The 25,659-nt window shown below is 35.7% G+C and overlaps 1 protein-coding gene across 1 annotated transcript in view; it reads right to left on the bottom strand.

Moving 5' to 3' along the window:
• Positions 1-238: 238 nt before the first annotated feature.
• LOC115632403 (junctional adhesion molecule A) overlaps positions 239-25,659 on the bottom strand; it is a 150,145-nt gene continuing 124,724 nt past the window's right edge. The window contains exon 7 of the mRNA XM_030529538.1: positions 239-1,192. Within this exon, the coding sequence (XP_030385398.1) occupies positions 825-1,192 (368 nt within the window). The 3' untranslated portion in view covers positions 239-824. The remainder of the gene's footprint in view (positions 1,193-25,659) is intronic.

Here is a 25,659-nt window from a genome sequence, read left to right on the forward strand (position 1 = left end):
TATCTGTTATAGATTTTATCCAAAACCGACGCACCTGAAACAGGAGTTTAGCGAAATAAATTTACGCCTCCAAACTGCAACTGCGGATTTGCTCTTCACCTCCTTCTTTTAAATTATGTTGCATGTATATATTAAGTAACAGCTATTTTGTAACGTTGATAAACAGTCAACAGTTATTTGCAAGCCCTAAAATATTTACATAACTACACAAAAAAAGGTATTCCATTCCTCTGTTTTAGTGAAAGATTAGGCCGTAAAAATGGAAAATAAATTGAATAACGCGATTTGTGTCACCATTCCTATCATATATAGACATTTCAGTATATGTATTATTTAATAGTGCACTATTTCGTATCTGAAATTTAATAGAAAATGGTATACGACTTTGAGAGTTAATCAAATGAAGGGAAATGTAATACTTTCTCAATCGGTTAGGGTCCCCAATTCATTATGGTCCAGGCTTGTCCCCTAACTAGATTTCACTGCATATGTATTTATATCGTTAATGCTTAGTTGATTATCATTAATGTAGTTGATTAACATTAATGTATGTACGTATTTGGAACGGCAGGCCTAATTGGAAGCGAGCTGAGACTTTCAGTATCACTTACAACAAAATGCTAGTTTAAAACTTGCCGTATTCGATTACAATTATTAATTATTAACGACTTCGAATGCACACCATACACTCACGCATACACTCACACATACACTCACTATCTCACATACATACCTACACACATTTCATGTGCCTCTGTAATTTACGCTAGTTAATGGCCATCTTTGCTGACCTTCCCTCCAATGTCGCCCACGACTGTCGCTGATCATCTGAGACAGCGGCGCTTCGTGTTCTTGTTGTTGGCTGCCACATTTTGGTAACGGCGACAGCTGTTAACCACACTTGACACTGTGACGTCAGAGGCGTGGATTTGGGCGACACATTCTGTTATCGTTGTTGTTGTTGTTGTGGCGCCCCTGCTGCTACACGTGCTGGCTGTCGCTGTCGCTGTTGCTTTTGCATTTGTTGTCGTTGTTGTCGTTGTTGTTGCTGTGGCTGTGGCTGTTTGGGTTGCAAATATGTCGCACTGTTGTTGTTGGCTATAGCAGAAAACCAAACCGACGAGCATGACAATTGTCAGCCAATTGTACTGACAACCGGATGAGCCAGTTTGCATTGCCTCCGGATGTTCACCTGAAATTATGGCCCGAACTAATTTCAACTTTATTGCATTGTCTTGTGCTTAGATGTTAAATTTGTACATTTCAACAATGAGCAGTAAATAAGTATGTATATATACTATATAGTAAGTACATATACAAGTATATGAATGTGCGAAGCAGGTGAAAGTTTATTTTGTTTGTTTGTAAATATGTATGTGCATGTGTATTCTTGTATTTATGTCGGGCATTGTGTTTGTCTTCAAGAAGCCAGTGCCGCATAGCAGCACAATCCTTTGTCGGCGTTTGTTGTTTCTGGTGCATTATACTTGTACATTAAAGTACTGCATGACTGAAAACCAAACATATTTGTTTTACCATCCTTTGGAATGAATATGACGGAATGCTATTGCAAATAGTTATTTCCCATTACCTTTGCTCCCAAGATAGTTCTCCGAAATTAGAGATGAAATAATTGTAAATGAATGAATTAATGAATTGAATGAATTGTGAATGAATGAATCCACGTAATTAAGACTGAATCACTTGCAATCATTTGGCTATTAAGTATGCCTATCTATGAACCTCTCTAATCATCGTACAGCCTGAACAAACCCGAAATTTGAAAATGAAACTAAATCCATTCACCGTGTAAGTGAACAGTTTTGGGTAACTCGATCTCCAAAGGGGAGAAACGCTCTCCGACGCTTGTACGCACAGCTCAGAGGGTAAGTGCTACTTAGTATTCTACAAATGTGAAGGGATTTTAAACAACGTCCTTATCAAGGTAGTAAATATGAATTAAGATAAAAAATTACTTATTGGTATGAGCGATACAATTAAATTTAACATACATTAGCCTACATATATAAATATAAATAGGTATAAATCAATATACAAATAAATGTAAATGGATGGATAAATACATTAAAATAAACTTAACTGAATATAAATAAATATATAATTTTATGAGTAATTACGAACCGACTCCTAATTTTGAATCAATAAAATAATTAATGCATATCATTAATTTAAATAATGATTAATTTAATTAATTTATGAAGGAATGTGATATAAATATCAGTCCTCAAGTTATTAGACAAGATGGTTAATTATGTGAGGCAATGATGAAATTCAAGATTAATAATTATGCATTTCAGCTTAAAATAAACAAAATTGGGCAGCATCCAATCGCATTATAGCTAGCTCATTCTAGGTGGAGAAGTGTCTAGTAAGTTTTCTTTGTTTCACAGCTTGCATGTCTCTATTGTGTGTACCTTGAGATGTCTCGCTCTGTTTGACTTTGGCAGTTAAGTAAGTACACACAATTGCCTGCTTTTATGTTTGTCAGCTGGGTCGTTTGTTGCGTTCTGCGCACACATAAATATTTAATTAATGTGCAGTTCAAGTTGTCCAAAAATACGCGCGCACACACACACATACACAGTCACATCCACGTTTATGGCACACCAGGGGGATATGCTGCATTTTATGTAAGCCATAAAATATTCATTTAAATGGAAAGTAATTAGCTAATTCAAGCATTGTTGTCTTAAGACTACTTGTCAGATGATGTGCGATGCATTACCATTTAAAGACTATTTTGTTAATGATACAAAGTGAAGCTTTAGTAATTGCCAAAAGTTACAGAATATTAATGTGAAAATAGTAATCAAATTTGAAATAGTTGTGAATTAATTTTTCACTGCAGTCAGCCACAAAGCGTCAAAACAAATTGAAAGCATTTTGTGTCAATATGTCAGAAGCCAAACAGGCACCGCCGTACATACAAACATTTGCACACAGATATGCAAATGCGTTTTTAGATACACATTCCACGCTGGTTGGTTCTTCGCTAGTTGGTTTGAAAATTGAATATTCGGCACGCGCCGCAAAACTCAACGACTCCCGAAACTTCGGAACTTAACAATAAGTTTAATTGCCAAAATTAAGTGGCCTGTTAACGTTCGCGCCCTCGACTAACGCCACACATGATGATGATTGGAATATGTGAGTGTATGTCGGTGTGAGTGTGTCTATATACGCGTATGTATGTACGAGTATACGAGAAACTGAATAAATAAAAGAGTAGCCAACGCCTTGGCAGCTGCTCGGCCTTGTAACAATGTATAAATATTTGCTCTTCTATACATACTACATATGTACATATGTATACTTTATAAAAATACACATACTTGTATGCATGTACCTTGTAAGTGTGCCAGCAAATTGATGGAGTTCAATTTTTCAAGCAATTAACTTGCACACTCGAAACTCGAAACACAATACAATGTGCAAACAAAAACCAAAGCGAAAAGCCAATTCGCCTCCTCTGCAGCTCTGTTTGTTTGTACGAATACGAGTATGTTTGTGTATGTGTGTGTGTGTGTTTGCCTGCCTGCGTGTACATGAACGTGATGTAACAACGGGCGTATACGCAATATCGGAGAACGCATAGTGGTCAGGGATTCTGTTTATTTTCTTTTTCTTTTTTTTTTAAAGAGTACAGGAACTTAAAGAGATATGTTGAGATATGTTGAGAACAAAGGGAAATCGGGGCCTAGCTGGCCACATGGCAAATAAAATTCAGTCAACAAGTTGGATACGTTATGAGATGAAAATGTAATTAATGTAGTTATAGTGTCTTTGGACTAATTAAAAAAATAATAATTATCTAGTACTAAAAAAATAATAAATAATTACATACAGTTTTCTTTTGATTCCTTAGACATCTCGAATATATAAAATTTGCTAAAGAGCTTTCTATTCTAAAATATAATGAGTTTCTACCACTTTTACAAAACAATAACGAAATAATACTACTAAAATATGATTTTAAAAATCTTAGCGAACTAATATCAATTCTCTATTGGAACTTTTCTTGACAGTCTGTAATGCAAATATCAAAGACGTATTAAAGTTTTTTAATGAAGCAAATAAAGCTGTTGATTTATTTCTTATCTCTCGATTTTTTCAATACTCTATGGAGACCTCAATGGTCTTTGCTAATCTTCACAAGCACAAACATAACATAATTGCCCTACAGATTCATATAATTTCCCGGAAAACGGTGTTGAATATTGATTTATGCTGTTAAAACATTTTTTTTGTAGAGTTTTTGGTATTGTGTTGTTTATAAGTGCTCGCAGGTGTGTCACAATGAATTATAAATAATTTCATATTGGGATAAAATCTAACGCACATTTGTTTTTTATACATTTCACCACAAGGAACATCAAAGATGTGTAACGAGCTGTATTTAGTCAGACAAGCTTAAAGTTTGCCTATCAATGACCACCAGCGGTCCTATATAAATTTTCTTAAGCATAAACAAACGATAAAATAACAGATACGTAGATACAAATACGAGTATATCTAGAGAAAGCAGAATAATTTTATGAAAATATTGAAATTTTTATTAAATATCGCTAGTAATCGATAATAATATAATTGTTATAATTTTTCGTCTGATTCTTTTTTCAAAGATAATGAAACTCTTTTATAAATCCAATAACAAATTGAAGAGGTTCTATTAAAAGTACTGTTAGCAATTAGTATAGTTCAGAATTTTGCTTTGAGATATACGTTGATTTTTATAGAAAACATAAATCTTGCCGGCTTTGTGAATAAAGCCTTTTGGAACCCATCTTTTTCTACAAATCATACTCCTCTAGTCCAATGAGGATTCAATTCGTATTGGCATTACTTCTAGATTGTAACATAGAATAGTTACTTAAGAAGTTAATGTTAATTTAAATGATATATCCAAGACAATTGCTCTTAGATTTGAACGTCGTGCAAAAGTCGATACAAATGTAAATTTTATTCGACAAAAATAAATGACACAAAAAAATTATAAACACATTTTTCAGATTTTATAACACTAAAATAAAATATTATTTTTTGCATTGAAAAAGACAGACAACTATAAGAATAAGAGGCCTTGTGCAGAGAGACTATTGTGTTTTTTTCTGTTTTTATTTATTTACTTTTTTATTGTGTTTTTAAGAGCTTTGCGGCTTTGGTGCTGTTGTTGTTGTTTTGGTTGTGCTTTTGTGTGTTGGCTTTTGCAGCAGCTGCTTAATAAATTTGGTGCCGCAGCGTAGGAAATAAACATATTACGCATACGCAATGTGGCCAGCCAGATATAAACCACAAATGTAGCGCAGTGTTATTTGTATTTTTGTTGACAGGAATTATTAATAATGTACGTGGCGCACATAATTCATCATCATATGCCACAAGGTTGCGCCCCCGCTTTACGAGTTCGTACACGGAAATGTGTGTTTGTGTGTGCTTGCCCCGAAAGAGCAAAAGTCACACAAATGTGCCAAAACAAACGTTGAACATTCACCAATGTATTTTGTGAGCTGTGCGCTAAAGCGCTAAGTCAGAGCTGCAGGAAAAAATGAAAGGATCTAAGATCTGACAAAAACAAAAGCTGCATAGAGAAATATGCAAAATTAGCGCTGATGGATTTTCAGGAAGGAAGCAAACCATGCAAGTGGCAAGCGTCAAGCGGCAGGAAGTGCAACTGCAAGTTTTCTGCAAAACTCGAATGGACAGACAGAGGCAAGTCATTCACCACTCCCCTTTCCATTCCTTGATGGTACGTGCATGAGTCTTAAGTGTTTTCACGAGCATCTTCAGCTTTGCATACTTTGGCAGTATTTTCACATTTTACTGAGCGCGCGCCTTTTGTTTGTATTCCAGTCGTGCCTGGCGTTGAACACTGGGGTGCGGGACCAGAAAACTTGTGCCACTCTATTGAGGGACGTATGTAGAAACAGAACCATTTTAGAGCATTTATCTTGTTGATATTTTGTTAACCCTTCTACGTGTGTATATATATCTTTATATCTATGAAACTTGAATTAAGATAAAAAGGAGTTTTTATAAAATATTTGTTCTCCTCCTTAGTCTTTGTTTTTTGAACATTTCTGAAATATTTATGGATTTTGAAATCGAATGCTACCTCTAATATTAGGACTCCATATATATAGTATATTCCTACAAGGAGGTGAAACAGCATGAACCCTTTCTTCTTCTTTACCCTCAGCAACTGATTATGGTTCCTCATCAAAGAAAATGTTTTTAATTACAGTAATCAAGAGATATTAGACGACATTTTACACCAATGACTATTTTGAAGAAAAAGAAGCGTATACTTCCATTTAACAAGAATTCGGAATAACTTCTCATACACATTAGACACGAAATACAAAGCTTTCGCTATAATAGAAATTGTTTGTACAATATTAATTATTAATTTATTGGGTTAATTTGTAAGATCAAATGGTATTAAAATTGTCAAATGATTAGCCAACTTACATATAATGGTATAATATTCTGTAACTGGAGACTAATTGAACCTTAGCATACATTAATTGTATCTGAATTTAATTAATTTTGTTATGTAATTTTGTGTACTTATGGATGGATGTTTTCATTCTTTGGTAATTATTCCATCCCATTATCCATTTTATTTAATGTTTCTAATATTCCTCAAATTTCTAGGTCCAGTTACTTTGTTGACCGCATCGAATCCTAATTTTTGCTGTTCAACATGGTCGTCACAACTCTGCCACGATTTAAACAATTGTCACTTGTTTCAAGACTTGAAAAGTTTAACTACAGGATTTACCAAGTTCGAAACAAAATTTAATATTTCATATTTCCAACCCACCAGTCCCATATTGATGGCCTGTTCCAAAAGTCCTGCTTACTTTGTTCTACATCTTTGTAGAGGACAAACGAAATTTAAGCGAAATATTTTAGGCTCAGAGTAAACTCTGACTGATATGCAGAACTAAAACTTTGAATCAGTTTTGGGTTCACTGTGCATTGCACTCAAGGGTATGCAAATCGCACTCGACGCCAAGGAATTGAGGAGCACGCAGAGCGCTTAGAAGAAGAAAGTAGCCTAAGACTAAACACACAAAGAAAGCAAAATTTGTCCATTTAGATTAAAACATGTGTAAAACATTTCTTGGAAATAATTTTGCACACAGCTTGAACAATTCTTAACTACATAATCATCAAACGCTCCATTGATGCTCATTGCTCGTTTGTTTGCCACTTGAATTGAGCGAATGGAGGGAGTGGCTCTGCTTCTGATGCTGATACTGGTCATTACCGTTCAGTTAAATAATTAAATTGAGAGTGCAAACAAGTGCGAAATAACAAAAATGTTGATTGCCATGAAATCATGATTTAACAATTTATTTTCATTCGCCAGCGCTGTGCTTCTCGTAGCTGCCTCGTAAATTAAGGCAGATAAAATGGCAAGGCAGGCGGCCATGGTGGCAGCGGCGGCCGTGTGGCAAGTCCTGGATAGTCCAGGCCTCGCAGCTGAGTTGCCTGCAGTCGCATAGCTGAGTCGTTAAATGGCTTTACCGCTTGGTCGCCTGACCCACTTGAGCTCATGCTGCTCCTGTTGTTGTTGGTTTTTCTTTCTATGGTGCACAGCTACTTTGCGTGCTTTTCAATTATGCATTAAACTATATAAAAACGCTTTTGCAGTCGTCGTCAGCCGTTGTTTTTGTTCTTGTATCAGGGTCCTGTTGTGAAAATATGTTTGACACTGTGCACATCCGGCTTAAGCATGATAAGCATTTTACGACTTTTATATACGAGTATGCAGTGAACTCATGCAACGGGTCGTATGAGTAACGTCGCCCAAGGCAGGAATGCAAGCACAAATGCTGGTGTTTGTGTATTGTGTTGAGCTTGAGGTATTTGGCGTTGGCGAGCTTAACTCAGTTTATAAATAAAATGTGCATATGTGACACTCGACCAGCAGTTCCAACGACACGCAATGTCGGAAAAAAACGGAAAAAATTAAATACCAGCGCGCGAACACAAAGGACGGAAGTCATGCATCCTTGTCGACCTGCATGGCGACGTCTTGTGGCGCTCAATACCACTCTATATCAATAAATGGCCGGAGGGCATATTAGCTGAAGTCTCCAGGTTAACGTATGAATATTTAAATATAAAATATTAAAACAAGAAAGGAATGCTAAAGTCGAGCAGGCTCAACTCTTAAATACCCTGTACCACCCCACAAAAAAGTAATTTAATTAATTAATTAATTTAATTTAATTAATTAACTAAATTAATTTAATTAATTAACTAAATATTAACTAATTAAATATAAAATATTCCATGCATGCATACATACATTTACATTTACATCAGAATCGTGCCTTATGCGTGTTTGTGTACTTGTACATATGTATGTATGTGTGCATTGGGCCTGGTTATATGGCTATAACTTTCTTTTTGATCATTCTATCATAATGAAACTTGGTATACGGATATATAATTACTAACCTAATGTGACTACCAAATTTAAGTTTAAAATTCCAAGAATTATGGGAGTTATAGAAAATTGGTAATAGGGGGGGAGTGGGGGGTTGGATCAGAAAAAATGAACAAACTTGTCCTTTCTCGGTCTCAGGAGAATCTGTATACCAAGTTTGGTTATTCTAGCTCTTATACTTTCGGAGATCCTTGCGTTCATACAGACAGACAGACGGACAGACAGACGGACAGACAGACGGACAGACAGACGGACAGACGGTCAGACGGACAGACGGACATGGCTATATCGACTCGGCTTGTCATGCTGATCAAGAATATATATACTTTGTGGGGTCTACCAAGCCTCCTTCTGTGTGTTCCATGTGCACTCGCACAAAACTAATATACCCTTGTACCCTTTGGGTACAGGGTATAAAAATATATTTATATACTTGTATATTAAAAATGTATAAAAAGTTATTTGTAAAAGGACACACATAAGCATTAATTTTTATATATATTTTTTATATTTTCATAAAAAACATATAGCTTGTTAGGCGTAAATGTAAAACCAATAAGTTGCAGGTTTAGGCCTGGAAGGCGAAAGACGAAAGAAATTATAGAATCTCAGAAGAGCTTTCATTATAAAATATTGTTCCTTCCTTCTTTCAATTTAATTACATTTGAAATAATTTATAATTAACATAAATATTTACCATTAAATACAAAACAACAAGTACCTGAAATGAAACAATTCTATTTCCTTTGCTACATACTGCGTTGGCGTTGCCTCGACAATAGTTTGGGGTTGGTCTTTCAAGTAGAAATCAATACTGCCTTCTCCGTATTAACCCATGATTTTAACTGCACCCATGTTGTGAATTAATCGGTTAAGTTAAACTTGCAATTGTTAGAGAGTGTGCCTGTGAAATAGGCACTGAACTTTTCGAGTGCCATTTTAAAAATAATTACCTCAAAGAGAATGCCTATAATTATAGTATTTCAAAAATAATCCATTCATAAAATTGATAAACTCTTTAATCTTATTAGTTGGCATATAAAAAAGCATTCAGAGTATTTCATATTCGGAAAAAATGTAAAAATAACATAACTTGACTGAACTTTTTTGTATTAATTCTCCCACGTGCGGTGAGTGAAAAAGTTTCACTGACTGTTTGTTGTTGTAGCTGCCGCTGTGGTTGGTTATACCAGCCGTGGTTGTTGTTGCCGTTATTTGTTTATTTTTACTGCCATTCATTTAAAAGGCTTCGTGCGAGCCATGCATGCACGAATATTTTTAATTTTTTTGCGTGCATTCCCTTGAGCACTGATGGGCTTGGTAGCTTAATGCAAGCCAAATTACTATCAAAGGGCGTCTTTAAGTGGGCTGTCTGCTGGTCTGTCTGTCCAAATTCTGGGCATTAGGACAGTTGCTTGAAATGTTGCGTCTTTTTGTAACTTGCGTTCAAAATGCAATTTAAAAGTTTCGCATTTTAGTTTTTTTATTGTTGGATATTTTGTTTTGATTTTATTTGGCAGAAAACTATTTGCAAAGTTTTACATTTAATGCGCAAATACTACGTATTATATGATGCCGTCTCTCCTGTCTTTATGTCCTTCTGCAACTGCCAGTCAGTCCCTCGGTTCTCCTTTCGGGCTGTCTGTAATACATTCTAACAATATTGTCGGTTGTCGTTTTGCGAAATGTCGCAATGTTTCGTTTGCGAAAAAGTTTTTGCCTCGGCTGAAATAATAATTGAATGTCACTTGAACGACAAGTTGCTTGCGCTTGAGCGCAAAGTGACAAAATGGGCGTGGCTTGTATAGGATCGTCGCCACCTTCCCCCTGCGGAGCTGCTAGTGGATTTAGCCAAAAAACTTGTTTCTGCAGGCTTAAGCTCGCATAATGTCGAACTTCTTTCTGTCTGTCTGTGTATGTGTGTGTGTGTGTGTGTGTGTGTGTGTGTGTGTGTGTGTGTGTGTGTGTGTGTGTGTGTGACTGTGTAAGCTTTCCAGCACTGCTGTCGCATTTTATCAGCGGTTTAGACTGGCTTTCTGACTTTGTCGGCACATTTTCAGATTTGAATTGAATTTTGCAGGCAGTTTTTGAAGAGAAGAATTTCTAATTGAAAACATGGCCGCACTAAGTCGCACAGCAACCAAAAATCTACAGTAGTAGTATTTCTTTGTGGCTTCCATCTGGCTCTTGCCACACCGCAAAAATACATAGTTAAATACTTGCCCTATCCCAGCTGACCCAAAAAGACTGGAAAATAGGAGCAGAGGTGGAAGATATAGAGGCGGAAGTCAGGCGAAAACTACAACCACATTTAAAGTCAAAAGCGCTTGGCCTTCAATTCGACTCATATAAATCACACGAATGAATTAAGTGTGTTGCTTGCTTTCTAGCTTTCTTTTTTTGTTCTCTTTGGATAAGGCAAAGACGTGCCATTGAGCATGTGTGTGATTATCTGTGTGGGTGTGTGTTTGTGAGTGCTTTGTGTAAGCCGTATAGCAGCTATTTAGTCAGACTGGCAAAAGTTGCGCTCAACATCATTTGAGCCATTGTGGTCAAGGCGCCTTTTGCCAACGCTTCTTTTATTTGCACGTGTTGACGTTTATCTGGGCACAAAGATACACTAACACACACACACATACCAACACTCATACCTACACTGACACCCACACTTGGAGTGTTTGTGCGAAGCTTAACAAGGCAGCAAACTTTGCGCTAGACTAAGAAAAGGGAAGCAACACAAATAGGAAAGAAAGCAGAAATGTCAAGAAAATGGTCAGGGCACAGTTCAAAGCGTGAACGTGTCCCAATAGGGATTACTAAACAAATTGCTATACTAATGTGACGCACTGGAAACTGAACTGAACTGAACGGGACAGGACCGTCCAGGACAGGAAAGGACCCGTTTTTTTTTTGCCAGCTGGTAAGGGTTGCCATTGCATACTTTTTTGGGCACCAACTGCAAAGTTTGTTTTGTGTAACGAAATTAATTTCAAGATTTCCCAAATAAAAATGTTCCACAACGCAATTTGACAGCGCCTACCTACACAGAGAGAAAAATGTAGGAAATATAGATAGTAAAAAAATTAAAAACGAATAATAATAATAAAAAAATAATAAATAAGTGAAAACGACAAATAAAATTAGAAATTAAATGATAATAAAATTATAATTAAAATAATTAAAAATACAAATAAATAAAATAAAAATGATTTCTATGCGTCAAAAATAAACAGCAATAAACAAAAAGATATATATACTATTACTCTAATCAACTCTTCATTTCATAATAAATACTGAGCTTATTTATTTATTTTTTAGATTATTTTGAGCTGTGATGAATAAGACGACATTAGTTAATAATTGTTTTAGCTTTATTTTTCTTTCTCAAACTGTAGAAAGTAGAACTAGGTGCTTGCATATTTTGAACACATTATGGCTTTTTCTACTATTTCTATTTCTACTAAAATTACTAATATTGACTAAAAATCAATTTCAACTTAATGACCCAAAACAATAGACTTTTATTATAGGCTACAATTTTTTTTAAAATCAGTTATTAACTTAGGAGGCTACGGTTTTTTTTTTTTAACATTTATGTAAAATATTTGAAATTTATTTTGATTAAAAGTATCTTTATTCTCTCCATAACAAGTAGTGCTATTGCGTTCTTTTTAGATATTTCAATTACGCTTTTTAAGCCAGATAGTGTTTATTAAAAATATATACAAATGTTCCTTAACAATGTTTTTTTTTTTTAAATCTGATAAGTAGAATAAATAAGAATTTTGAGTTTTGAAAGTCCTTGATTTTGGCTTTGCATTCTATCATTATTTTCTTGGTGTAGACGGCTTGCGAGCCATCGTTGAAACATTGTTGCACATTAGGCATGCTTAAGCTCTGGCGTGTGTGTGTGTGTGTATATATACTCGTATTAGTGAGTTGATATAGTGTCGTGCACGTGCCTTTGGCAACGCCTTCAACTTCTCGACCGACACACATGTGACGTCCAGCCAGCCAGCGAAATGAAAGTTTGTCTATGAAGTGAATTCTCTTTCCCCCAATTTCTCTTTCTCTCTCTTTCTGTCACTTTGTTTCTCCAGAAACGCGCGCGAGTGTGTGTTGACGTATCAGTTTACGTGCCATTTAGCACTCAATTAAATTCATACATGGCACACACACACACACACACACACACAGAGAGAGACAGAGAAACACACACTGAGAGATACACACACAGCAGCAGCACATTTAACTAAATGTGCGCTCATCAGCAGCAAGCGGAATTCTCTTCGTGGTGGAGCCAAACGGTAAATGAAACTGCCGTCCGCTCATTGGCCAACCCAGTGTGCTTGTTAGCTGGCAGATGGTCTGGTCTGTTGGCCATGGCTACTGCCATTAATCAAAGCAGTGAGCACATTTGTTGAAAGTAATTTATTTCGTTATCGAAAGGATTTGCTCGAACTGAAGTAGAAAAATTTTGCAAGCAAAGGCGAAAGAGGATATTGCTTTTATTTGAAAATCGTCTGAATAGCCTCGCGTGCACTTCATAAGCTGCCTCCTTCACATGACTGCCTCTGCTTTACCTAGTCTACGACTCATATATAAATAAAATCATATATTTCCATATGTGATTGTGTGTGTGAGAATGTTTACTCCAATTAAATCGCTCTACCACTGCACTTGCTCTAATTTCTTATATTGAACATAATTCATATTTACTAGCATCGATCGAGTGCTCCCGCCATCATATTTTATTATTCAAATATACTCGCACATTATGTACAGTGAGGAATCTGTCAGATGAAATTAATTTTGCTTCATTGAAGTTAATTATTATATCGATTAAAGTATCAATTTTCGTGCTCGTTGAATGGATATAAATAAGCAAACTTTCATTTAACTGTCACTTGGACAAAAATTGTTACAGCTCTGAAATTTAATCTGACAGTTCAGTATCGAATTTCATTTTCTGTTACAACGAACGACCGTTGACGAGTGCGTGAACTATTGAAATATTTTTGAAGTAAAATAGAAAAATATGCGCTACAATCGCGTTAATAAGTATACAAGTATAAAAACAGTATAAAAACACCACCTCCGTGAAAGCAACAACTATTTTTAAGCTAAAGCCTGATTTAATTTTTTTTAAGCCTTTTTACATTCGAATTTTCACACCTTAAAAGCATGTTAAATGGTTGCGCTGGGTCCCCGACAGTGATGTTCTTTTGTATGTCGACCGTAACTTTTATGATTGGCTTTTCTGCTATAAAAATGCATTCCTTTTACGGCCAAATGCATTTTTACAGAAAAAGCGAAATTCACATGGTGCTGTGTCGAGCGAATACGGGCTTAATGTAAAAAGAGAGCCTTACAGCAACAACAGCAACAATAAGAACAAAACGGACACAAGCGAAATTCTTTTAAAGCATTTTTACTGCAATGCGCTTTTGCGAAATATTTACCAAATTGATAAATATCAATTGGGAAATTTAAAATAGTTCAATAAGGACTTTGACAGATCTTTGATAAATTCATGCATTATTGGGATTGAATCTATTTATTCTACATCCACGCGTTGCATTATATTAAAAACTATTTACTGTTATTTACTAAACTATTTAAAGTTAAGGAACTATCAGGCTATTATTGTTTCAAAATAGGGAGTTGGGATGTGTAAACAATATAAAAACTACTTGTATTTCTAGAACGAGGCACATTCTTTAAAAATAATAATGTTTAACCCCACGAGTATCATTTAATATTCCGATAATATTCATCAATATTTTCAATTTATTGTCTTTTAAAGCTGCATTTTCTCAGTAAAGTTAAACCACATTCACTGTAGTGTTATCAGCATTCCAGTTGGCCTCGCTTAAGCTTGAAAATAAATTAGTTTTACTAGCCTGTCAGGTCACAGAAAAACCTCATTCACACAACACACATAGATACATACACAAAGATTCTGACACACATATCTCACTTGAGTGTTTGCTAAGTGCACAAAGCGCAAACACTTTTGCTTTTTCAGAACCAATTATTTGCACAATGTTTGGCAAATAAATTCAAATTGTTGCTGTCAAATATATGTATATAAAATGCTCGTAGTGTGTTTAGGTAAAAACTCGACCAAAATTCTTGTAAAAATAACACAATAAACCTTACATATGCCTAACTATTACTCATACGCACTGTTGTACTTGACTGTTTGTTATTCTTGTAAATTTTATTATTTTATTGATTTTTTATACTTGATTAAACAACACAAATACACTCAGAAGCTGCCTGGCACACTTACACACTCAGATACAAAGGCACATAGACAAGAACAGAGAATTTTTTGACCAGCACTCTGGGAGCGCGCGCATTTGTTGATTGAGTCCCGGTTGGAAGCTATCTAGAGCCCATTACCCATGGCAGCAATCGAATTATCGGACAGCAGGCACTTTTTAGAGCAGTCACTGATGCTGCTTAGTCCTACGCTGATTGACTGATTGGCTGGCTGAGTGCATAAATGATTGCCAAATTAGGCAAAAGTACACTTTACGCTAAATTAGTTCGAGGGGGCTCCCACAAGAATAAAACAACAATAACAAGAGCAATTTTGCTAAGTCAAATAACTTATAGGGTGACATGGCATGATTTTCTGAAGAAACTCCCGAGTGTATATACATTCGAATAAAATTCAAATGAAAGTATTAAAAAATTATTTTAATTAAATAATGCATATCGGCTGTTTTATATATGTCAACATAATTACATTACATTCCTTTTGTTTATTTTAATAATATATTTTTTCTTTTAGACTGAATTCGAATATTATCTAACAATAATTAAAAGTATCTTTTATTTATAAAGTTCCTTTAGCTGTCAACAAAAAATCATTTTCTTTTAAATATGATTTAAATGTGACTCTTTCCAAATAACTCTAGAAACTGGGCTGAGCTCCACTTAGTTTAGCCAATTAAGAGTTCGCTTTTTATTTGCATTTTGTATGAAAGTGGTCCAATTAATTGTTTCTCTATGGCTGCGGGAACACCCTGTATTTCTCTGTATGCATACGAACTAGCAAGAATGTATTCGGTTTTCTTGTAACTGGCATAAATTTTACTTAAAGTTTAAACTGTCAATGTGGTGCGCACCGTTGGAGCATGCAACTTGAAACTGTGACAATTTTCGGGGCCAAGAACTTTGTCGTTAGCGTAGCAATATGCTCGGTGAGCGAGTCTGTGCGTGTGCGGCAACAATGTGTGCAACAAAACGTGTGCGTATGTGTGTGTGCGTGTCGGTGCATGTACGTTTTATATAACATGGCATGTAGTTTTACCTGTAAGGTTGGCAACCACAAGTGCTACGTAAGTAGTCGTGTGTCTGCCACGCTCACGCACAACTATGTATCTATAAAGTTGTGTGTGTGTGTGTGTGTGTGTGTGCTTGCATTTAGTTACAGCATTTTGCGGTAAGTAAAACATTGCAGCTTCAGCTCACATACCACAATCAAACGTACACACACACACATACACATACACATACATGGCAAGATGCATTCTGGGTCAGCTTGTAAGCTGGCCGTTGAGGAATATGAAGCCGACAATGGAAATGGCAAAGGCAATGGCTATGGTCATATAGCAATGCCCATAGCTATACACTCATAGAAAATATATACTTTAATATATAAATGTTCTCATGCTTATGACTTATATTTATTGATTTAGTCGAACCAAAAGTATTTAGAAGACAATAATAATACTCATTGCCTCACGTGTGTCGTGTGTGTCTCAGCACTGATATCGCTCAAAAGTTGCACCAAAAGAAATTGCTTAGTTCGTATTTCAATACGTTATTTATCTTTAATTCTAATTATCATATTTGATGTAAGAAAAAACAAAACAAAGTGCTTATTTATATCAAGCATGAGAGCGAACAAAACGTAATGAAAACAATAAATTTAATCAATTAGATCTCAGAAATATGCTTAAGAAGCGCACAAGAAATGTATGTATAAATAAATAAATAAATCTGCACCATGAAATATGATTTTCATTTGCTTATAATAAAGAAGTTTTGAATAAAGCAATTGCTTCTAATATACGTTTTTCGCCTCGCTCATGAACCGGAAAATGGAACACGGCTTTTGACGAACAATTTAACCTTATTATTATTTTATTCTATTTTAATAGTCTTCTAATTATAATTATAATTATAATAACGAAGTAAATGTATTGAAAATATTTCCATAATAGTAATTAAAAAACTGTTTGGGAAAGACGACATAAATACAATAATTGGAGCCGGAGCAGACAAGAAAGTGGTAATTAGCTAACTGAAACTAATTGACGGTTGATTAAAAGAGTGCAAAAATTTTTCTTTATAACTAGCTAATAAATCTACTTTAAAAAAATGCAATAAAAATTATAGATCAGAGAAATAAAAATGCTGAGACTATTCACAAATTAGTTCCTTAAATGTTTTTAGAATTGTTTAGATCATAATATTTTTATTTCTCGAGGCAATTAATTTAAGAAATCAATTTCTTATTTTCAAAATAATTCTTGAAACTCTCGTGTTTGCATACTGAAATAAAGGCGTGTTCTTAAGTTATTTTGAATTTATATAAATATTATATACGAATTTATTGATATTTTTATATGAATATACCCCTATTTATAGTACTTTATCTTGACTTATATTTTCATACCCTGTACGCTAAAGGGTATTTTAGGCTTGTGAGGAATATGTAAACGGGCAGACGGAAGCATCTCATGTTCTTAATCGAAACATGGCCATTATTCCGTTTGTTTGCCCGTCCGGGTTTCTTGCTGTGTAGATGAGGCGATGCAGAGGCATCGTGAAGGTGACAAACATATGGACAATGGACAGAGGGCGAGGCAAAGAGAAAGCGAATGATAATGTTCTTGTGGTTGGAGATGAGAAGCTGCTCAACCACTGTGGAGCACCTCAAATATTATTACCGGTATTTTTACTGATATTGTCGTGTACATAAAACTAAAGTGATGCGCAATAATGTGTCTGTGTGGGTGTGTGTGTGTGTGTATGTGTCATTGGGAGTGTTTATTTCCGTATCTGCCACTTACAAGCTAGCTGGACATACATTAAACACCACCTTTACGAGCATGTTGATAAAGATGATGATGATGATGATGCACATAGCCACCGCATTGCTGCAGCAATTACATTGTTAAAAAGTAAGAGAAGCAGGAGGAGGAGGGGAAATTGTTGGCCACTTGTGGCAATCAAGCAGCGACGCAAAACTTTAATGCAATTTGAAGGAAAATCGAGTTGAAAATGCGTTGCCATACTTGCGGGCGACAAAGTTCCTTTCTTGTTAACTTTTTTTATTTTGTAAATGTTATATTGTGCGGTGCAAGAACACGCTTGTAAAGCGATGACATATTTACATTGTTGTTGCTTTGGCACAAAGTTGTTGCCACAGCCACATAATGAAATATTGCGTATACGCCATGTTGAAATACAATTACACGGCAAGGGAAAAAATTGTGCAGCAAAAAAAACAAAAACGGGGAAGAGCAACAACTGCAAGTACTTATATATTGTACATACAAGTATGTACACATTTTTATTTAATTTTCTGCAGCAAAATAAATACATATGTACATGCAGCACTTGTTTTTGTTGTTGTTGCTGATGCTATTATTTTTGTTGAGAATGAGAATGAACGCACTTGAACAACTTTTTGCCAGCATGCAGGCAAGCGCTTAATTTGCAACATTTCTTTGTCACAAGCAGCAGGCGGCGTACAACGTCGCTTACTCTTGTTGTTGTTGTTGTTAGCATAAGTACGCCTACACGGCGGCAACAACAACAACTACAGCAACGTCGTCGACGACGACGACGATGTTGCACGTTGTAAATAAGACGTAATAATTTTAAATGTAAAAACGTAACAAAAACCGTCTTTAGGGTGTGTGTGTGTGTGGGGATGTCTGCAGCCATTTCTGACTTATTATGCTATGGGCAGAAGAGCAGAAGAGAGGGCGTGGAAGGGGTTGGAAGTTGGGCGCAAAAGGGCGCGCTGCAGTATAAGCAAGCAAACAAAAACATATTAAGGCTTGGGTTGTTGTTGCAAGCAGGGAGGTCGCTACAGCTGAAGCGCAACTGGCAGTCATCATTGGCACAAACAAAAACGACAACGCATGTTTGCAATTGGCAGCGTGCTAAAGAAAAGATGCACCACCAACAATAGCAACGGCAGCAAAAATGACAACAACAGGAACAACACGGATAGAAAAAGCAGCAGCTGTTGTTTAAACATAAAGCAACAACAAATTAGAGAAGGTAGCTTGACGTGAGAGTTAGCGATGAATCTATATATACTACTTATACTTGTATATAACAGGTGTCTTTATACAATAGGATTGTTAATCTGATATAATTTTACTGCCTGTTTTAAGAATTCAAAAGAATAATAAAAAATGCAAATAATTTATTATAATATTGAGTTGCTAAATAAAATCTTGTAACATTAAAATGGTGGATAAATTATTCCAATAAATGGTTTGAGATATTGTAATATATTATCAATTATATTTTGAGCTTACATCAAAATATTTAAGTAGATGTATATACATATATAGACATCACCACGTTGTTGTTATTATAATTGATTAGCATTTTAAAGAGTGTGGTGAGAGACATGGTCTAGTCGCATATCCATCTCTAACACACACAGCCACCCACTACTGTTTGGGCTTGGGAATACCAAAAAGTGAGCGTTGAGAGTTGTTGGTTGGCTGGCTGTTGCTGTAATGTTTACTGCTCCCTCTTCCTCCCTTTCGTTTGCCCCCTCCCCTCTAGTTCGCGCAGCCGAAAAAGGCCACGTAATTAAGTGCTAGTAGCAAAGTGTTGCCGGTAAGCTGGGTGCGAAGGGATGGTGGGGTGGGGAGGAGCCTTCGCGTGAGTGCAGTTGGTTATTGGTAGCGGGTAATGAGCGTAAACATGCCAGCAACTACGGCCAGACCAGCCCAGCCCAGCCCAGCTCCAATTGCAAGCTCTCAGTGAGGGCGTGTTCAGCTCGTGTTCGAGTTCCTGTTCTTGTTTAAACCGAATTCTTAGTTCACATATTTGTTTGTTGTCTTCTTTGACTTTTTATAATGCAATGTGTTGGCGCAACACATATTTTTTAAACTTTAAATTGGAAATTCCAATAACAAACAAAAACAACAAGAGCGAAAACACTCTGAAGTCGGATTAGCGCTTAATTATAAAAGTTTAACGCATATTTTCTGCTTGCAGAGGTGCTAGGTAAACATTTGTTTACTCCTTTTATACTTTAAATTCATTTCTCTTTTTTTTATTATCTTGTTTGTTTTTATGTTAATATTCGACAATCAGTAATGAAAAGCAGACGATAAGAAAAGGCCAAGTTTGTGACAGATAAGCAATAAATAGGGATCGTTAGGAAGAGAGACAGCATTGGATTTAATTATATTTGGAAAAAATGCGGAAAGCGAAAGGTGGGGTACTGTCTAAACTGTGAATTTGACTTAATTTTACTTACAAATTCATTTCAATGAGTTGGCACTTATTAACACTTATTAAGGTAGATTTTGATGTGAAATCGCGACAAACAAAGTAATTTTTGATATTAAGACTGATTTTAACAATGATCGTTTCTGCGATAGGCTTTAAAATATAACGAAACGCTGTGAAATTCACGAATATAAAATAAGGCTTAAACTGTTTCAATACCAATGATGTTTCACCCATCGTTCGTATAAAATAATGGTGATTTAGAGATAGGACGTTAACTGAAACCATTCGGCCATTGGGTATCAACTACAGCGCTGTGGAATAGGAAGAAACCGGTAAATAATATGTGAAATATAATTAAGTTTACTTTTTTGGGACCAAGTTGTAGTTTTGAAAGACACAACAAGGTTTCAACTTAAGCTTTCTCCGAATATCCATTAGCGTTTTAAATTGTTGCCTTTACACACACTCATGATCTATGTATACTTGCAAAAATACTTGCTACAGTTGGCACATTTTGTTTATGCTCTGCCCTCAAATGTGTGAAAACCAATGTCGTCCTGGCAACAGACGCCACCATGTGCCACTCAGGTGGAGTGAGGATGAGAAGCATACAGACACATAACTACACATAATAAAAGTGTGTTGTGGGTGCGATGCATTTATGTGAGTGGCACGGTTCCTTTAAGCTGCGAGTTAAGCGCACATAAATAAAAGCAAAAACAGAAAACGGAAAAAAAAATTCTCTTATTTTTCAGTCTGCGCATAACGTTTATTTTCAATTTGCTAGCGAATTATACACATTCACACAAATAAATACATATGTGGTAGTTAGTTATGCACAGGTGTGTGTATGTATGTGTGGCCAAGTTTTTCACTGCCATTGTTTTAGCTTTAGCCATTTTTTAAGGTTATTTGCAGGCTAGCAGCCACAAGCCATAAGTCGCCATTGCCTTTTTCGTTGCCGTGGCTGTTGGCGCTGTTGCCGTTAAGCAGCTTAGAAGTGACTTTAGTGTGGGGAGCGGGTGTGTGTCGGGGCTGCCAGGGAACATAAATTAAAATGGCCAATGTTTTTGCGCGACCCACACACTAACACACAAACACTAACACACACACACAGACATGTGAAATGTTTTTCGTTTTCGTTCATTTGCTTGGCAAACAAAAATCGTCCGAGCGGCAACAAATTGAGTTTCTTTATGATATCCCATTTACTGTATGTGCAGGTGTGTGTGAGAGAGTGTGTGTGCGTGTGTGTGTTGGATTTCGGGACAGTTTGTGAAATGATTTTTCATCTTGCCTTTTGGCCTTTGCCTTGGCCATCTGTTTGCCGGCAAATAATTTCTTCTATCAATCACAGTTAATTATGAAGGCGGCAGGCATGTGCATAGCTATGTAAATGTCTATATACAGTCAAAATTGCTTATAGAGATCAAGATATAATAAGATTTTTGCTTAATGCTTAGGCAAGTTGACAGTAAACTCTGAATTTAAAACGAAAATGCGACCCTTTTTCTTTTAACAACAGGGTGCATTAAAAAGTTGTTTTATGAACTAGTAAGTAACTAACAACTAATATAGGATCATTGAGCTCGCATTTGACTGGGGTTTCTGCCAGTGTAAATACAAGCGATAAATTGAAAAGAAATCAAAGTTTTTCTCAACCAAAGTGTTCGACAAGTCGCCCAATAGGCAAGAGATGAATTTAATTCATTGCTCTTTTCACGAAATATATTCATATTCACCTTTACTTCATAAATAAATATTATATGATAGACGGATCTAATGCAGCAACATAAAATAAAGCCATGTCTTTTAAGCATTTAAAATAATAAAATGTAATAAGCATTGACCTTAGAAGGAAAACTTATTATTAAGCTATTTAAAAAAAACAATTTAGTGACTAGTGAAAGGAAAACTTATTATTAAGCTATTTTTAAAAAACAATTTAGTGACTAGTGATGAATCTAACATAAAGAAATGTTTACATCATATACATATAGAACTGTCTATAAATTTTATAAAAACTATCCTTTATACGTATCTCCAGAGAAATCTCTTTTTAAGTTTAAATTGTAACTAAAAATTAGTAAACTGTATTGACAGCATTATTTTTTGAGATATTAAATACATGAATAAATATAAATCAGTGTTGCATTATAATCTGGTTTTTCTTCTCTGGCTGCTATTTAAAAATATGGTAGGTAATGCTTTGTGGACTGCATTCATATTAGAAAATTAGCTTAACTAATGCAATAGTTAGTTGATGAGAATTTCCATGGGTTTGTACTGTAGATGGTCTTGGGCGATGTTAAATGGCGTAAAGGCTGGCACTTTTTCTTATTAAATTAGGCATGCAAAGGTGCGCAGACAGCAGATAGCGGCAGAATTCTCAACGCCGCCATCGTTGTCGCCATCTTTGGCCGCCGGGCACAATTTGTAATTTCACGGTGGCAGCAACTGCAAGATCTGTTGTTGTTGTTGCTGTGCATGTTTTGCTGCTTAAAAGCCGCATAAGCAACACTTGAAAATTAATCGTCAAACCCGGCTGCAATACAAGCCAGTAAGGCAGGAGGCACTTGACCCGCTGCAGAGAGAAAAAAATTGCATAAGGAGTAGTTGTTGTTGTTGTTGTTGTTGCAGCAGAAAGAAGGTAGCAGCCATATAGCAGGAGCAGCAGCAGTAGCAGCAGAAGCACCGCCAAGCAGCGTGTAATGAAGTGAAAATTGTCCTTAAGCATCAATTTACTGCAACGGCGACAGCTACGACGCGGGAAAGCGCACGAGGATGCGGAAGCGCCCAAGGACCAAGTTGGTAATGTGTGGCTGTTCGTTGTACTGCTGCTTTTACCGTTGCTGTTGTTGTCCTTGCGGTGTGCCTTGATAATTTGATGCTTGCTGATGCGATAAATATAATTTGTTGCACGTCATGTGTATTAACTTTTTACAGACACTTTCTGTCTGCCCGGTGCCTTACTTAGCGCTGCTTTTGAGTGGCAACCACCCTAGTCTCTTACTGCCTGTCTTGGGGCGCCGCTTCCGTAATTATGCCCCCGAAGCTATTTACACATGCCCCGTCCTTTTCAAACCTTTAATTTTGTGCGTGCATCGCTGACCGCGCCCACAATTTGTAATTAAAATTGCATAGCAAAATTGATTATAGAGTTGCATCGTCACGGAATATTTAGTCGGTCGCCAAGTGTGCGCTGAGTGGAAATTTTTAATTAAAAGCAAATGCATTATTAAGCTGTTTAAGTAAATTTATACAATGGCTACCAAATTCTGTTGATATTTACTTATATTTTTGTTACTCCCACAGTACTTAAGAGCTTTAGAGAATGAAATCTTCGTGCTCCACAAGAGGAATGAAAAATGTTACAATGTAGAGAACTGCGTACGAGCAATTCAATTTATTCTTAAACCAAAGAACTGCGAAATATACTCATACTAATCAGAAATATACCTATGAGGCAAGATTAAGCTTTTTTAGCTCAAACCCGGGCATGGAGTTGACGCGCAGAGTTGCAAATGCATTTGTTTATGATTAGTTACGACTATTTAAGCTGAAAAGCCAATTAAAACCAAACCCAAAAAATTAATCATAGCTCTGTAGCAATGTAACTTAATTAATTATTGCTTTTTATTTCCTTTACTCGAAGCCTGTCACTGTATATAACATACAAAAGCAGACGTGGCACTCCTTATGCTATGATCAAAATTAATCAACATAATATCAATATTATTAACATGTTCGTTGATTGCTTTGCAACTTCTGAAGATGCCTTAAGCAAAACTAGTATTTATACTGCCTCATAAAATTCAAAAGATTCATTGAAATCGGTGCAGCATAATATATTGCTGCCATTAAAATGCTTGGTGCAAAATTGTTTCTTTTGTTTGTTGTGTCTGAGCTGGTATGACATTATCGTTTTACTGCTTAATTTATGTATCGCAATATTAAAGACTTAACCACTCTTCCGATTGGATTGACCAATCAATTCCAACCAAATTATTCCTTTGCGTGAATTTGTATCTTACGTGCCAATTAGTTGCATCTTATTTCCTTTTGTCAGGTCAATGAAGACTCAATCATGCATGAATTCATATTTCATTTCTTTTATACAATTCACTTATATAAACATCGCAAAACTCGAAGTATGTTTGTACTGAGAAAAGATAAATTCAACCTTCAAATGGGGGAAAACTGTTAAATAGAAAATTTATTAATTAGGATATTGCAGTAAATTTTTACTACTGGTATTAAAAAATAACCTAATCTCCAACGGTTGGGCAAATATATTTCGAAAAACTCTTAGCATTTGAGTAGCAAACGAACTAAGGCACTGAACTAGTCCCACAATATATTATATTCATTTTAATGTGTACTCCCTTTCAGTTTCAATGAAAAAAAATAATGCACAACATTGAAAGAACAGCATAATAGAAAAACCTGATTATAAAGATACAAACCTCAATATTGATTTGCAAAATTCGTGAACTAAGCTCAATTCAAATTGAGATTCTGTGCTCCAGCGAAGCTTTAAAATATTTCTTTGAGCAATGGTCACTGTACTGTGTGCACAAGACACTCGCTTGTAGCCACACTTAGCTGTTTCAGTTAATAACAGTTAACTAACTAACGTTGCGCGCTGCTGGTTTCAATTAAAAAAAAATCCAACCGCTAACTATGAGAGCTGCCCGCCAACAGTTGTTTTCACTTTCAAAGCGCCATTTTTATTTTGTTGTTGTTTTGTTTTTATCTCATGCTTTCAACTGTGCAGTATTTTCTTCTTTTTTTTATATCTCTTCATAAACTTTCAACAGCTGTCAGTTGGCGAATATTTCCCATTCCCATTCCCCTTTCCATTCCCATTTTCACTCGCTCTCGTGTCCATAACAGTGGCCGTTCAGTTCTATAAGTTGGGGTTAGATGCGGACGTGTTATCAGAACAAGATTGCAGGAGCAGCCGCTAAAAATTGTTGGGGAAAAATGCGCGTGGCTTTGGTGGTGAATAGAAAAAATACAAATTTGTTTGCCCCAACAATACGTCAGGTGGCATAACAACAATGAAAAATGAACTATCAGCTGCCCGTAGTTCTAAAAGTCTGCCGAACAAGAGCATCAACTTATGCAACAGTCAGTAACAACGACTGCCACAAAAATAACAGCGAAAATGGAGTGGGTGCGATTTTTCAGGTTTTAATTTTGAATATGCATGTGGCCCTCTTTTTCCAACTGCCTTTTTCCCAGCACTCGTTACAATGCACAGCGATAGAGGAAATTGAGCTAAATTGCTAAAAATTGCCATATTATGTGTCACGAATATATAGTATGTACGAATATATAGTATGTGGTTGAGAGTGCGTTGCCTTTTCAGTTTTGTAACAAAAATACAATACTCTTTTTAAGACTTCTTTAAAGTTTAACTCTGTCATGAATCTGCATTTCCTGCATTCCCCATATCAAATTAATTAAAACTATATTGAGACTGACAAAATAAGCTAACATTGCACGAGATACAAGTACGACCTTTAACTGCAAAAGGATATTACAATCTTATCGAACATCAAGATGGAATTCAATTGTACAGAATTCAAAGTATGGTCAGGAAGATAGAAATGTAAAATGCAAATTGTTTTTGAATATTGTTATATATGTCATGAAGATTT

The sequence above is a fragment of the Scaptodrosophila lebanonensis genome, unplaced genomic scaffold (assembly GCF_003285725.1).
Source record: "Scaptodrosophila lebanonensis strain 11010-0011.00,11010-0021.00 unplaced genomic scaffold, SlebRS2 tig00001415-arrow-pilon, whole genome shotgun sequence".
Classification (NCBI taxonomy): domain Eukaryota; kingdom Metazoa; phylum Arthropoda; class Insecta; order Diptera; family Drosophilidae; genus Scaptodrosophila; species Scaptodrosophila lebanonensis.